Source organism: Contarinia nasturtii, unplaced genomic scaffold (assembly GCF_009176525.2).
Source record: "Contarinia nasturtii isolate CC-2019 unplaced genomic scaffold, AAFC_CNas_1.1 Cnas_scaffold_533, whole genome shotgun sequence".
Classification (NCBI taxonomy): domain Eukaryota; kingdom Metazoa; phylum Arthropoda; class Insecta; order Diptera; family Cecidomyiidae; genus Contarinia; species Contarinia nasturtii.
Window position 1 is genome coordinate 2,531,922 of NW_022197885.1, and position 16,955 is coordinate 2,548,876.

Below are 16,955 nucleotides of genomic sequence, written 5' to 3' on the forward strand. Positions count from 1 at the left end.
TGTTCTACAAAACTTGATGCGTATGAATTCCGGGTTTCGTAATGATCTAGCTCCTGTATTCAAGTTTAATTGTGATCTAAGATACGGTGCATTGTATTTACCAGAAATAATTGAATGCATGAAGAGAATGACCGTATTGACTCGTCGACGGGCCAAAGTTTGAAATTGAAAGTTCGCGCATCTCTCAATGTATGGCCGCAGAAAGTATTCACCATTCAGTTTTCGTAGATAATCACCATTGAGAAGCATAACTATCTGTTTTTGAGTACGCTCAACGAACTTTCTGTGGGTGACGAGATGCGGCGACCAAATGCAAGTTGCAAATTCCAGATTTGATCGAACTAGAGCCATATATAAAATTCTTATGATGCTATTGTCAAAATAAAATGATTGGCGTTTGACAAATTGAAGAGCTGAATTAGCTTTATGGCATATAAATTCCATGTGTGATTGGAAGCTCAATTTGTTATCCAGCAAAACTCCCAAGTCACGAATTTCATTCACTCTTTCGATTGTTTCATCATTAATTATATAGTCGTTGAGTACCGGATTTCTTTTAGTATGGAATGAGATGATTTTACATTTGGAGTGATTCACCTTTAGATCATTCAAATCACACCAGTTCAGAAATGAATTGATTGCAGTTTGTAGTTTGACTATATCATTTTGATTATTGACTTCAACGGCTAGCTTTTTATCATCAGCGAAATTCAAGCTATAAACTCCAGGAATTTGAACATCCGAATCGTTGAAAAATATAGTGAAAAGTAAGGGTCCTAAAATAGTCCCCTGACCAACTCCCGATGAAACGTTGAAATGTTGAGATTTGAAAGAGCCCACTTTGACATATTGGGTACGTTCACTTAGATAAGAATGTAGCCAGTAGAGAAAAGCATTTGAAACTTTAAAGCTTGAAGTTTTTCGTATAAGTTTTGCAGTATTAACTGTATCGAACGCTTTACTTATGTCGGCATAAAAAACATCAAGTTGTGATTTAGTTTCGAATGAATTGTGAATGTGGCTCGTTAGCTCCATCAAGTTGGTTTCAATATTTCTATTTGAAACAAAGCCATGCTGAGTACTTGAGATATTTGGTGAAATAATGAGTTTCAGTTGATTGTAGACAACTCTTTCAAATACTTTTGCAAGGGTAGGAAGTACATTAACACCCTCATAGTTTCTGACATCTGTTTTCTTACCGCTTTTGAAAATGGGTGTTACTTGGCCAATTTTAAATGTATTTGGATATATACCATCAATTAAAGATTTGTTAAAAATTATACTGAGCGGTTCAGCCAAAATATCAGCGCATTCTCGTAGAAAAAGTGGTGAGACACCGTCATGTCCACCTCCTTTGGATAGATCCATTGAGATGAGCACCGTATGAACTGATTCTTTCGTTATGATAATATTGAAACAGTTTGTGTCATGCCGGTCTCTAATAAAGTCATTGATATCTAACTCCTCATTAGTGTGCTTGGTGTAAACGCTTTCGAAAAAATTAGCAAATAAGTTCACCTTATCAGCGTCTAAGGAAGCTTGTTGATTTCCGTAGTTGATTGTTGATGGTATTGATTGGGAAACTCGTTTGCTGTTGATGTGCCTCCAAAATGATTTGGGATCGCTTTTTAAGCACGATGCTTGTTTTAAGAGAAAATCACTGAATAACTGCTTTCGATATGACTCGTAACTCTCCCGAGATCTTAAAAAGTTCTCTTCAAATATGTTGGTATCAGAACAATGATTGCATCGGCGTTCACATAATTGTTTATAAGCTTTATTTCTTCGGTTTTTTAATGTTGATAGCTCTTTATTATGCCATTTTGGTTTCGATGATGATCTGATTAAGGTTGATGGTACAAACCTTTCAAATGTGTCATAAATAATATCGTAAAGATATGATGTTAATGTATTCACGTCTAGTGAACCGTTGTTCAACAGGTCGCTTAGATCCAACATCCCTAGGTGATCCCGAATCAATCCGTAATTTGCTTTCTTGAAACAGTATATCGATCCAGATGATTTCGTGTTCTCAATACACGGTGAACAGTCTATATGACACATAAGTGGATTATGAGCATCGTCGCTCTTAAATGATGGTATCATAAGAAAATCCGCCCTATCTAATATAGCTAATTCAGGATTATTGGTGTATATCAGATCTAGGACATTTCCAAATTTGTTTTTGAAATTTGATATCTGATAGAGACCGCAGTTGATCATTCTTGATGTTGTTTCTTTGGCAATAATTGATTTGATAGATTGTGATTCGCCGATGATTGGTATATAATCGGTGCCATTGTCATTATCGAGCCAAACTGTGGAACTTCCAAGGTTGAAGTCGCCAAAAATCATCACTGTATCATTAGTGTTTATCACTGATAAGAGTGCCTCAATTGCATCTAAGTGTGATTTATAAATATCAATCGAAGCTGAAGGTTGAATATATAATGAATATGTGTAAATTGATCCCGATTTTGTTGGTATACGTACACAGATTGCCTCTAAACCTTCCATTTTATCATTTGAGTATTCTTCACAATGAATGTTACTGCGTAACGCGATGAGAACCCCTCCACCTATAGATGCTGTGTTGGCAATAGATGTTGATTCACGATCCTTACGAAAAACCGTAAATTGTCGATCCAGAAATTCAGTGTTTTTAGTTCGACGATCCAGCCACGTTTCGAGAAAAACTAGAATATCATAGTCTGTGGATGATGATGATAAAAGAAGGTCAGGGCATTTATGATTCGATATACCATCGATATTTTCAAAGAAAATTCTAATTGAATTTATGTCAACAACATTCCGTGATCCCTCCTCTGGTTGGCGTTTTGAGATGGGGCCAGCTGTTGAAAATTTGATGCCAAGGAACTTTCCAAATTGGCACTACCCGATAAATCAATCGTCGGTTTAGATTTTTGAACGAATTCCTTTATGTTACACGATTGTGGCCAAAAATGTAGTTTATTAATTATATTAGCTACGTCAATGCATGTATCAAGTTTGAAGGAGACAAAGGACAGTGATGTTATGTCTTTGTTCTTGGGTACCAAAAGTGTTATTTTGACGTTATTCAAAAGCGGATCAGGTACCCCTCTTTTCCTCATGTAATCGATTATCATTTCACATGATGTACCCGGTTTAAATTTTGATAAATGAAATTCGTTTTTGTTGTGATCCAATGAAGACGATGGGTGTAGTGGTGTTGGGAAACTTAGAACATTTGAATTCAGGACATCATCAGATGCATCATTCAAGAAGAGACTAGCAGCTTCAAATTGTTGGTAAGTTTGCTGTAGTTGATTTGAGTTGGTGTTAGTATCATTGGATTGTAGAGGCGATAATTGTTGTTCTGTGCCGGAAAATTCTAGTGAATCAAGTGCATTTATGACGTCAGCTTCCATTTGTAATGTGTTGCTAATATTTTGACTATTGATGATGTTAGGATTCATTTGCAACGATGGCACATAGTTGGATTCGAGCCAAGTGGCTGACAGGGCGGTACTTAGACTCTTTTGCTTATTTTTAGACGATTCTGCTATATGTATAATGTTGTTTTGTGACATTGCATCTTTTATTTTATTGCTGTCCCCCGTGCCACAAGGATTCTCGCCAACATGTGCTTCAATTAAGTTAGTATTATCTGAACGTTCATTTAAGATCGAGTAATTTGCTGTCTCCTGGATAGCAGTGGTTAGCGGAGAATTTAAAATGATTGGAGAATTGGCTGTTGCAAGGATTTCGTCTCTCATTTCGCTTTTGCGTACGAGGGACTCAAGTTTTTCATTTTGCTCGTTTAGTTTTTTGATGATTAAATCTAATGTGAACCATGTTGTTTCATCTGAGCTTTTTAGAATTTTTAATACGTCGTCATCAATTGATTGCTTAACCATAATAGATTGTTGGCCAGTTACTTCGTTATTCGCCATGAAATTCGATGTGTCTTGCATCGACCAGTCGAGTAAATTAGATTGAAATTTATTTGGAACTTTTGGCGAATTTAAGTTATGTGAGTTAATGATCTTCTTGTCGATCAAACTTGTCAGCTTTTGGACACTTTCTTTTTCATTCTCTTGCGTGTGTAGTTTAGCAATACTGTCAGTGGCTTTTAACAGGATTTTGTAGATGTTATCTAACGTTGTGTTATCAGCAGAGTTGCTGTTGTCAGGTTTGGATGTGTCTTGGCTAAGATTAGGCGTCTCCACTGATATCTTATCAATAATTAACTGTACCTTATCAAGTAATAGGTTGATGTCTTTGCTGTTATCAGTGGAGGTAGATGTATTTAATGAGATGCGTCTACGATTTTTCTGACACGGCAAACAAACAAGTCGAATTACCGAATCATTTGAGCTTAATTTATGGCTTAATGAATTGTCGATGGCGAAACACTTCAGGAAAATTTTTCTTTTGCACTGGAAGCAATTTGATGATGATCTCCCTTTACATGTGTCGCTGCACGTATGTGTACTTATACTGCTATTCATGATAATTGTTTGTTGTTGTTTAATTGTAAGTACATATGACAATCTCAATTTATGTACACTGTTTAATAACGCGACAAAAATCAGATTGGTACATAAGATTGATAATTGATGAATTCGTACACTAAAACTTGTATTTTAACTTATTTCCTATAATTATCACAGAAAACTTTATATGATCCAACTAGACTGTGACTTATTCTAAACACTGTCACTTTTTTTTTTATTACTGACAAAACGTAAATATTAAAATAAAATTAAAAATATGTGGACTGCATCACACCGCACACCTAGCTTATTACACTGTTAAGCAATTTTAGGAGATAGGATTTTAAATTTCAATAATTAGTGAAAGGATGTCTTTTAAACGATACACTTACAGGGATAACACTTTAGTAACTGATATTTAATATATTTATCTATTTTCAGTTCAACTCATTCAAACGACAAACGAAGACTTGGTTAAAACGTTTAGTTGAAATATCTGGCTGATCAGATAGTAAGTTGTGAATTAACTTATATATGAAAATACCCTAATAAATTTTTAAATTATTCATTCCAGACTCAACTGATGGAAAATTGAAGGAAAAATAATTTAAAAAAAATAAAGTTAATTTTTTTGCAAAAGGAATTAATTGGATTCTGGTCAAAAGAATTTATTTGATATGTATTTCTTCTTGATATTTACTTGGTTGTAAATGACCGTCCTCCAATTAAGTTCTTCCCCCAGAAGCAATTCTAAATGGTGCGTTTATATTCGCAATCCCAAATATACGAATATAAACTTGTTTTGCATCATCCGGAATTGAACCCAATACTCTTCTATAGCGGTCGCTGCTGTAACAGCTAGGCTACAGAAGAGGTGATTGTGTGATGCGCTAAAACAATAAACGAACGACAAACGAGATTATCTACCGCAAATTTACTACGAAAACGTAAAAATTTCATTCACAGTTGGTCCAAATACGCATGACAAACAAGCTAACTCTTATAACAAACCAATCATAACATGAATCTCACTTGGCCGAGAGGTTAATCACTTGACCGTGTAATTGTTTGGTCGTGAGTTCGATCCTGTCCCATCGATTTTTTTTTTCCGATATTATTTGTAACACAATTTTCTATAAATAAATAAATTAAAACTACATTAAAACTCGTTTACCACTTGAAATTTATTTGCAATTTATTGTCATTCTTTTTCATGTTTCATATTTTCAATTATTTAACGATTTTTTTGTTGAAAGAAAGAAGAAAAATCCATTTAATTATGTACGAAGATTGTTCAGGAAACTATTGACTTTCGAAACGTTTACGATATGGAATTCCTTTTATATTTTCAATCGAAAATTAGTCCCAGTAAAACCATTCATACACCGCTTCAGACAGAAATCATTCAAATAAATTGTTTAAATTCCAAACTCTCAATCGACGATGATTTCAACAAATTGAAAGCAAAGGGCATGTCCCACTAGTCAACAACTGTCATCGTCTACCGACTTGTCAGAGTGACAGTATATAGCACAACAAACTGATTACGTTGTATGCGAAACAATAACAAACATACAAATCATCAGCTATGATTAGCATTTATTTATTTATTTTTTTATTCGTTCAAAATGTTTTGACTTAAATGGCATAGATAACAATATATTTTAATTTCCGACCATTTTGTCACTAATCAGAATCGCGTGTCTATCTCTTTTCAGTTCCGTTTTGATTTGGTATAGCTGTTTTTTATTTGTTGATTTGAATGGAGCGACATTCAATCGCATAATGAGACGACAATGAATCATATGTGATAGTGAAATACAGAAAATATTATTTTACATTATTGGCATGTTGTTAGGCTTGTGATACATAATCAAAGTGTTTATTACATTTCTGTTAGTGATAGCATTTTCAATGCGTAAAATGTGAAAGTGAACAAAGTGCTACTCTATATTTAGATCAGTTATTGTTATTATTTGCTCTGATTGGGATTACATGAAAATGGATAATTTTGACAAATTTTGGTATCTATTACCAAAAAAGGATGCTGATGTATACTTTGTAAGTGTTAAAATGTCGGAGAAAATTCAAAATGCGCTCTATTAATTTTGTTTGTTTCATAGGAAATGCGAAATTACCTAGAAAATCCGGGCTGTGAAACAGATATTGCAAAACTGTTTAAATCATCAACGCATCGATATATTTTGGCGAATCTTATTGAGCATCCGTATCCAATGACAAAAATTGTTCAATCTTTCTCACCGTACATTTATATGAAATTATACTATGAAGCGCTCTTACAATTTATGGAATTTTCGGCCGAGCAAATGTCCGAAAATAAGTTCAATTTATACAGTTTTCTGATTAATGCTCATCTGTCAGATAAATGGTTAGAAAAATGCCAGACATTCGTTTACAACTCGATTTTTCGGCGCATCGACACAGATGAATATTATGAATTGCCATTGGTGCTGATGGGTAGCAAATCAATGCCACTGCTGAAAGCGTACAATAGTTTTGTGAAACAGAGCTACGAAGCAAATCCATATACAAAGCGGACAGCATTTTTTGTGGCAGTCAATCAAAGCACGCATTTTTTTGAACCGATTATTCAAGATAGCCCAGAAATTGTTGAATCATCATCCATGCGGAATGTATCACAATTAATTAAATTGAGTAATTTGATTAGTAATAAACCGAATCGTCCAAGCAATGATTTTAATTTCTATGACGAAGTTTGGAAACTATTTGAACAAATCGATGTGATTAATTTAAGTGATAATCAAAAGATTTTATATGATGAATTTGCGAGAATGTTGAGTTTACATCATTTTGTTCGTTCAAATCGAAAATATGAGAATTTATCCGACTCGATTGCAATCAAAGTGCTTGCATCAAAGTATAATATTTTGGATTTTTTTGTGAAATTCAACGAAGGCAGCATGATTCAAGCCACAAGTGATTATCATGTGGTAAGAAAACAATTGATCGAAAATGGCAAATTCAATCGATTGATCAATCCAAATATTGAAAAAGACAGTTCCAAAGCATCTGAAGTGAATATATATGATCAATTTTATAGCATTTATTTATTGATTGAATTACTTTTGATTCGACCGATGACACGAAACTATGATGATATTGTCCGCACAAAGTGCGCTGAGGTGAAGCAAATTCTCGATATCATTGATGATCCATTCGATTACATTGAAACCGTTGAATTTCTCTTTACAATGCTATTTTTACGATGGGAACATGTCAGTATGCGTGTGTTTAGCAATGGAAAATTGGAGAACACATCGACGTCGATAACGAATGAATCCGATACATCTAGCGGTGCTGCTGCAAAGAAATCGTCGGCTCAGTCGAATATTAAAAATGGATTTACTTGTTCGTTCAACGTTCTTCAGAATATGCTAAATGCGTTAACTGCATCTATAGTCAATCGTAAAACAGACGAATTAAATGATATGTTACAGCAACGATTTAAACGTATGTCTAATGCAATTGCTGACGCCAAATGGCGATTTCAATTAGTTGATTTGTATTATTCGACAACAAGTTACTTTCGAGCACCATCCGAATTAAAATTGATGCTTACATCACTTCAACAACAAATGGCATCGAGGAAAATGTTCAGCAGTTCCGATGATGAAGAGTGCACAATTCCCATACTAAAGAAACAATCAGTCTATCGTCGAAAACCGCGTCGTCAGAGTTCGAGTAAAAAGTCATCGCGATCGTCTAAATCGTCTCGTTCCGGAAAAAGCGATACATTTGCCAACTCAACGGAAATCGAAGAAAAATCCAGATATGGTCCTATACCATTTGATTGTGGTAATATTTCAATGATCAAACCGGTAAATTATCGAGAGAGACGCGGTTTCATGGCAAAAATGTTGGGACAACTCACCGATATGGTTACTATTTCGGTGATACGTGGCGATTTAAATGGAGCTAAAAATATTATTAAAGTAATTATATTCCTAACAAATAAGTTCTTTTCGGTTTCAAATTAATGGAATGCGTTTCAATTTATTTTTCAGGCTCACAACTTAACCGACTCGACTATTGCGATTGAAGTGAATGTGCTTGAAAAATTCAACAATTTAAAAATGACACTGGAAAAATGGTTACAATCGATACCAAAGAACAACGCGGTTGGCCAGCTGGAATTGGATTATTCAATCGAAGAGATCAAAAAACTTGTGTCCATCGATTTTGATTCGACACAAATGATAAATCTGGTTCAAAATTCTTTATCCGAACTACCCAAGGAATCGAACGAAGCTACACAGATTTTGGGTCGTTTCATGCAAAATTATCCATATTTGATGTTATATCGTGATCTTGCGCTGCAAGCAGTCACAATCGTTGATGTCGCACTTAGTTTGATTTCGAATGCCGAAATTTGTTCAAATTTAATCAATATGTTATCGAAATATTGCGACAAGGATGAACCACTTGAATCATATAAGAATCGAATTGGATACTACGGCATGATGCAACAAATTCTTGAAACGTTGATTGTCTACAATCAACATAATGAGAAATCAATATGCATTCAAGAGTTGTTATCTAACGAACTTTATGTATTCAATGGAATGAAAGCGATACAGATATTTAGACAAGAAGAAACATTCAATCGACAAAAGCAAATTAATTTGGATGAGCTTGCAACGCGAAACAGTGTCATGGAGAATATTATTGATTTCGATGTTTTCAATCGAAAAGGCGAAAATTTACTGCAAAATGTTTTCAACTATTCAATGAACATGAATCGTTTGATTCACTTTAAGCATCCATCTGATATGGATACGAATCGACATTGTCTCAAAGAAATTTTAGAAATTGATCTATTTGAATTAATCGGGGAAATAATGTTTGATGAAAATACCGTTGTTCCGTTGAAAGAGATCGAAACCATTGTTTGCAAGCTCAATACGAATCTCTTACATGTAATTACGAAAAATACTTGTGAACTCATTTCGGTGTGTGATAAATTCCGATTGAATATGGACGATGAATTGAGAGAAATTCTAAAAATACTCACCAATGATACATACATCGAATGTGATAGAACAGCTACATTACGAAAACCATTTAAAATTAAACGACACGACATTCTAAACTATGTACTTATATTCAGTGAATTAATTGCCTATATTCTGAGTGAAATTCATGGCATCGAACCATTGGATCCAAATGACGATCCGAAAATGCGATTAAATTGCATACTACTGAACAACATGAGACAAATGAACGAATTGAACATTCAAACAATTTTAAGCGAAGATATCGATCATATGACAGCCGCATTGAACCTGGACTCCTTTAAAATGGATCTGGTCAGAGAGTCAATAGAACAGAAGCAGTATCGGTAAGTAAAAAAAAACATTTCTATGCCCAATTTCCATCAAATGATTTTTATTCATTCATCCTGTAGATTGGCATTGAGTCTTCTTCAATACACTCAAGAGCGACATTTGCATCGTCACAAGGAGGCAATCTGGGCCATCGAAGACGAAATAATTGTAAAAATTCTGAATGAAGAAGCCGAAAAATTAGAATTGAAAACATTTTCACTGATTGAAAATATAAAAAATATCCCATTAATGTCGAGCACACTGTTGAAGCATATAAATCGTATCAGTGATGATGAACTTGCTCTGCACCTGATTCGAATGATTTTATTACACGAAAGAGTCAATGAAGTGCCCAAAAATGAAATTGAACAGCTCACAAAGTATCTATCAGATGTTACGCTTTATGCAAATATCGGACGAGCAATAACAATAACCGATTACATTTACGAAGCCTGGACAAAAGTGATGGAAATTAGCCGTGTGGAGCCAGAGCGTTTGCTTTATTCGTTGATTGAACGTAATCAATATGAATTATGTTATCAGTGGATTGAAACGATCCCATTGACAATGGTAATAAAACCACAATTTTTAGATCTTTTTACGACGAAAATCATCGACAATCAAGACAATAATAATGAACATTTTATCAAAGTATGTAAAGTTTTATTGAAATTAATGGTGCTACAAATGGACTCGAATCTCTTGCTTAAACTAAGAAATCGAAAATTGCTACAGTATCTCGTGAATTTTTTGATTGAAAATTCGAATAATGATAATTACACTTATAAAAATTACCAAATATCATTGCTAATATTCGATGTACTTGATGCCAAAGAAGCAAACACATTATGGGAACTTATTGACTCACCACTTTTAATAATCGAACAGTACATTTTAAACTCAAAATTTGAAACGCTGATGAAAATTCTTCGCACTATTCGACCGCATATTAAGAAAAATGAATGTTCAATATGTTCAACAATGTCTAGGGAGGCACCACCACCGCCGTCGTCGTCGTCGATGGAATCGGGTTCGAATCATCTTAAAAAAACTACGAGCGAAATTGACCGTCCATCATTTATAGACTATAAATGTCATGCAATTAGTGATCACTGTGTTGATCAAATCCTGCGAACGTATGCAGCCAAGGCACTTGATTTTCGCGTTGGTGGTGGAAGTGTAATGCAAGAAGGTTCCACACCCAAACGAACCATCAGTTTGGATTCAGTGTGCGGATCATTTATAATGCCACGCGAAGCTCCTGCCAAATCTCAATGGATCAAAGATGATGAAGCAACGCATTGTATGTGCTGTAAACGAACCATTTTCACAATGTTAAATAGAAGACACCATTGTCGTCGATGTGGCAGAGTTGTCTGTCATTCGTGTTCAACCAAACGCTTCACCATTCCGAAATTATACGAAAATATTTTGGTGCGTGTTTGTGATGATTGTGATCGACAAACCAACGAAGCGCTAGTGACCAATGAGGAAAATGCCGTTGAAAAACAGTCAGAACAACAACCGTCATCATCAATTTCAACGATTTTGGATAATCAACCAATAAGTAGTAGAAATGAATGGATGTATCGATTTACGGGACATCTCAAACATGATCGATTGCTGCGCGAAGAATTTTCGTTTGAATACGCTCCCAGCGCATCATTGTGCCTGAATTTCATCTCAATGCATACACCTGGTCAGATTTGTTGCGATTTTTTGCTCAGTTACTCGAAGAAATTTGAAGCTCTATTGAAACCACTCAAACCAGGACAAGCAAATCCTGAGGTTACTATTATTATTATTCATTTAATTTGGTTATTTGAATCTGTCCGAGGGTTAATTACTATTATTCTTAAGACTAATTTCATTTTATTTTCATTTCTTATACATATATTAATTTGTTTATATATAGGTTGACTATGCATTTGTCACGCGTATACTCTATTGCTTGTCATTTGCTGCAAAAATGCATGGTGGTAATTCGGAATGTATGAAAATCCGTGATCATGCCGAAATCATCAATGCTGTCGTTGAAAGTGGTTGCGAATCATTTCTGCCCATGGAATCAATCAATATGAAAAGCTTAAGGACACTACGCGATAATTTATTGGTTGCCGAAAAGTTTAGTTTGGCCATTGAAATTTCTTTAAAATCGGGTTTGCAAAAAACGGCAATACTGGCTTTGTGGGGTATTAATTGCATTAAAGGTGGTTGCTTTGAAACAGGTAAGAATTTTATTTCTCTTTCTCTTGCCATCATCGTTTTTGAAATGGACATTTTTCTTTTTGTTAAATTCGTAGCCCGTGAAAAGTTGGTGCATTGTTTAATTCCGACAACGTGCGAAGAAGATCGCCGGCAAATCATTCAATTTCTAACGACCGATGAACAAACGATCAAAAATCAAAAACCATTTAATCTCAAGTCGACAGCTCGTTCGCCAAAAGTGCAACCGCTTCTTTCTGAGATTTTAACAATTCTGGAAACGACATGCCATCCAATTAGTTCCGATGTACTTCAGAAAGCATCAACGTTGTCGCAATCAAATCGTTCATTGCAATCGCTTCGATCTGGAAAGAAAGAAAAGCTACCAGTCTATGAGCCGGCTGTTAATATTTTGCACACTTTATCGAATCTCAAGCACATTTCACATGGCATTTATTCGGTTAAAACGCATCGAACGCTCGGTTTGACTGGAATCGAAGATATGAATTCACTTTTTGGGTCGGACAATGAACAACATGGTTTACATTCACGTTTCTATACGGAATCCATTTATTATCTCGTTAGTTATGGGCGACACATTGATGTGTTGCGATTTTTAATAAAATATAAACAAATCACGAAAGCACTTAAATATTCCCTATTCCTTCACATTCCAACCGATCAATTCATTCAAACGATAATTATACCATCTTTGAAGAGCGGCCGATTAAATGTAATCATTCAACATATGATTGACATGGATGAAACGCTTATGATTTGGAAAGACTATATAATTCAAATGTGCTTGATGCTCGAAAAGCGAAAGTTGCTCAATAGTTTGTATCAAGTGCAATTACTGCTAAAAGATACGATAAGAGCCAGGTAATAAAGAAAATATTTAAAGATTTAATTTTTTTCTTCATCCTTTAAATCATTTGCTCGCATTTAGTATGACGTGTGTACGATTTTATACAATGGATTGTGTTACATATCAGGATTTACGCAATAATATTCATCATTTGATGAACGCTCAACAGCATTTGAAAAGTGAATTGGAACTGTGTCAATGGGAAGAGATTAAAGCACAACCGAGACGCTCCGATGAGCATCAATCATTCGTTATGAAAATGGACTCGAAATCACTAAACACCCACATCAATACCATTTGGCTACAGATAGATGCCACGAAATTTTTGGCCCAATGCGAAGAAAATGGAAAGGATACCTTTAACACCGTTAATCTTATACCGAAGGTGTGTTTTATCAAAATTGAACTCATATTTTAATTTTAAAGAAAATGATACCATAACCATTTCATTTCTTTAGATTTCGTTGTTGCCTTGCACACGTATACCGACATTGTTTGAAAATACGCAGGATAAAATCATTTTGGTGGCGCTCATTCTAATTTGTGGTGCAAATGTTGAAGAAGGTTTCGGTTTGGCCTACAGAATCATTCAAGATATGACATTGAATAGTGATAAAATTTATGCAATTGCTACCAAATATCTCGCAATTAATGGTCGTTTACATGATGTAGAAAAATTGGTGAATTGCATAAAAAGCAATTGCAATCAACCGGACACAAAATTGTGCAATGACATTCTTCAGCTGGCTGTACAAACTTCGCTTAGTAATCATTCGAGTCCACAACGTACTAAATTGGCCATTGAAAATCTGATTCGTTCAATCACCGATGTATCCATCCAAATTGATTGTTACATATTGTCGAGCCAATTAAAAGCTGCATATTTGCTTGCCGTTCAGCACAAACGATTGGCGGACATTCGTCGCATTCTACGATATGCCGAGAAAACAAATCAAATCCAAATCAAAAAATTATGCGAGAAAAAACTGCAATCGATTGACTCACAAGTTGAAACGGATCAAAGTCAGTCCAGTGAACAGTGATGGCAAAAGATTTGTAATCAGTTATGAATTTAATTCATTCATTAATATCATTCGTTCTTTTAAAATTTGTTATTGTTTTGTTTAACTGTTTTAATAAAGTTCACATTTTTTTGTAATCAAATTTTTTTTTTATTTGAAATATTACTAGTAGACTATGCTCAAATTAATGTTTAAACAAGATTTTTCGTCTAGATGTGAAATGTTAAAAGATGCTCACAATCTCTGGTTTTGGTTTGGGTACATGTTTCATCTTACTGAGTTTATCGGTCACATACTTTTCCGCTGAAAAATTCTCCGCTGCATTAATTTTTGCAAGCAATTCAGCTTGAAATATTTTCTCGTTCTTTTTTCGGCGAGCCAATTTTCGTTTGGCAATTTCAAACTTAAATTTTTTAAGAAACTTTCTGTATCTGTGTCTTTTCATTTTCAAGCGACGAATTTCAATCATAACAGCCGCTTCAATAAAATCATTTTGACCTTCCAACGGCGGACAATCCAGGTCACCTTTATTCTCGCTGATTCTATCGATAATTTCATTCACAATGATTGAGACGGGCGTATCGATATTTTTGCGTTCATCCTTGCCGGGCTCGTCGATGCGCTGCTTTGGAGCGGGCGGTTGAATTGATGGCGGTATGATATTGCCATTGTTTATGTTTAGAGCAGCGAACTGATACTCGAATAATTTGTCATCGCATTTCGAAAGGTTTGCAATGTTGAGTGGCTTAAGAGTTATCGGTTCCAAGTGAACAGTCTTCGATTCATACTTGCTCGTAGACACAGTTTGAAGAAATCTTTGTCCAATCCTTGGAATATCTGTAATGCGAATATAACATTTGAGGTTAGATAAGTTTTTACTATACACACACACATGATTGGTTTATTAATCCAAAATTACTTTTGACTACAGCTCTTGTAAACATGATGTTTTCAATGCAACATTTATGCGAATAAAAATATCTCAATTTTATTTCAATTTTAATAAAATATCCTTCCACCAATGATTGCCGTTTGCCAATGTAAGATTTCAAGTTGTCGTAACCATACGGTTGGATAGAAATGTCAAAATGTGTTGAGAAAAAAAGTTGTCATGGTTGAATGTGAACTGTCAAAGTGATGCGTTTTCGGAACATCATCGAAATCCCATTGGAATATGTACACAACAATGATTTGTTGTTGAATTGTATTTGTGACACATAATAATTATTATTACTAATCTAGCTCACTGAACCACCTCCTATTTTCCATTGGCTTAACGCAATTTTTTTTTCACACATTTTTTTCGGTCAATGTATTTGGCTCTAATTGTAACATTTCTATAATCCAGAACATATCCCAAACATTCCAGTCCCAAACAATTTATTGGTATTTAGTGTGGCATTGCACAAAATTTAGTGATTGAAGATTAGCATCGTTTTATAATTAGCCTGTTTACACAATGGATACAACAAACTTAGAAGAACGATACACGAAGTTAGCCGCTGAATATAGTAAAGTATGTAGAAAATACCCAAATCGAATAAAAGAAAAAGTATTTGTTATTTATTTTATTGAATTGATTGTTTTTAGTTGCGAAATTGCTGTTCAGTCTTAAAGCATGCCGTAAAAGAAGAGCAAAACAAAAGTGCATCACTACGAGACACGGTTCGAGATAATGAGACAAATTTACGGCGAGCAGAACAGGAAATAGATAGTTTGGGTTTTCGTAATAAACAATTGGAGCATCGTGTTGCAAGCCTACAAGATGATTTAAATAAGGATGCATCGAAAAAGGGTGGCAAAATTTCGAAATCAAAAGACAAAACAGCCAATACAAATTCATCACATATGTCAACGGAATCGTCGTCTCAAGTGCTTAGCGAAGAATTTCAGAAGAAAATCTTCGAATGTGCACAGTTGACATCAAGTATGGCCGACAAAAATACAGAGATTCAGTTGCAAGCGAATCGCATTGGAGAATTGGAAAATCTACTGAGATCGATGAATGCCGAACAAACCGATACCGAAGCCAAATTACGCAAAGAGGTTGAACGATTAACCGTTAAATTACATGATTTAGAAGCAAAACTGGCTGACGCTACAAGTATTGTGGGCAGTGACGACACACTTTATGTGTCCGAATTAGAGCAACACAAATCAATAAACAGCTGTAACAACAATAAATTCGACGAACGCATTGTGGCACTCGAAAAGGATGTAGTCCATTGGCGAACACAATGTGAATTACTTCAAATGAAGCATAAACTAGATAGCTGCAAAGCGATTAGTGTCGATCAGAATAAAATCGATAATAATACCAATGCGGAAAATGAAAAAACAACGACCACACTGACGGCTAGCGAACAACTTCTTATAGATAATTACACGAAAAAAATACGAGATTTAGTGATGGAAAATTGTTTGACCGAATCAAAAATGACAACTTACGTTGATGAGGTATATTATTTTATTTGGCGCATCACGGGATATGTATGATTATTTGTGTTTTTATTCTTTCAGTGTGATTCACTTCAAAAGCATTTGTCCATTTTAAATAGTGATCTCAAAGAAATGGAGCGAAAATTCAGCGAATCACAACGTAATTTGCATTTAGCCGATGAAGATTTGGTAAGTGAGATTTTATGGAAACTTTACATTTATGTTCAAATTATTAAATGTTTTCGTTTTAGGCTACAACACGAATAAATTACGAGGAGCAAATCAGTGTGCTCACGGAACAAGTTATATCGTTAAGTGATCAATTGGCTGCATTGAAATGAGAGATCACCGTTATATTTTAGATGATTTTGGCCAGACTTAACTCAAATAACTCAAACCAATACAAAAACCTAACTAAATTTTATTTTTGTCGAATTGATGTGAATAAGTTTATATATATATATGCTAAAAAGAAACACTCGTTTGATTTAATTTCTTCAAAATAATGTCAATTTTGAAAATATTTCTTTTGGATTTGTTTAGAGTGTTTATAGTACATTGTAGTGAAACGTAACAT

At 34.6% G+C, this 16,955-nt stretch overlaps 3 protein-coding genes and 1 long non-coding RNA gene across 4 annotated transcripts in view; 3 read left to right on the forward strand and 1 right to left on the reverse strand.

Moving 5' to 3' along the window:
* The window catches only part of LOC116339573, an 11,682-nt gene extending 6,039 nt beyond the window's left edge, over positions 1–5,643 (forward strand). The window contains exons 2-3 of the long non-coding RNA XR_004201007.1: positions 4,920–4,989; positions 5,053–5,643. This is a non-coding gene — a long non-coding RNA (uncharacterized LOC116339573). The remainder of the gene's footprint in view (positions 1–4,919; positions 4,990–5,052) is intronic.
* A 108-nt stretch (positions 5,644–5,751) lies between these two features.
* On the forward strand, positions 5,752–14,076 carry LOC116339600 (zinc finger FYVE domain-containing protein 26 homolog). Its single transcript, XM_031765573.1, has 8 exons — positions 5,752–6,539; positions 6,602–8,452; positions 8,525–9,858; positions 9,925–11,632; positions 11,760–12,072; positions 12,148–12,931; positions 12,999–13,302; positions 13,376–14,076. Exons 1-8 carry the CDS (start codon positions 6,474–6,476, stop codon positions 13,958–13,960), a joined length of 6,945 nt encoding a protein of 2,314 aa, XP_031621433.1. The 5' UTR covers positions 5,752–6,473; the 3' UTR covers positions 13,961–14,076.
* LOC116339602 lies at positions 14,066–15,029 on the reverse strand. The gene is made up of 2 exons (XM_031765575.1): positions 14,859–15,029; positions 14,066–14,776 (listed from the first exon to the last, which is right to left on the reverse strand). Exons 1-2 carry the CDS (start codon positions 14,881–14,883, stop codon positions 14,163–14,165), a joined length of 639 nt encoding a protein of 212 aa, XP_031621435.1. The 5' UTR covers positions 14,884–15,029; the 3' UTR covers positions 14,066–14,162.
* A 35-nt stretch (positions 15,030–15,064) lies between these two features.
* Positions 15,065–16,854, forward strand: LOC116339601 (protein phosphatase 1 regulatory subunit 21). The gene is made up of 4 exons (XM_031765574.1): positions 15,065–15,455; positions 15,530–16,396; positions 16,460–16,567; positions 16,630–16,854. Exons 1-4 carry the CDS (start codon positions 15,399–15,401, stop codon positions 16,717–16,719), a joined length of 1,122 nt encoding a protein of 373 aa, XP_031621434.1. The 5' UTR covers positions 15,065–15,398; the 3' UTR covers positions 16,720–16,854.
* Positions 16,855–16,955: the final 101 nt, after the last annotated feature.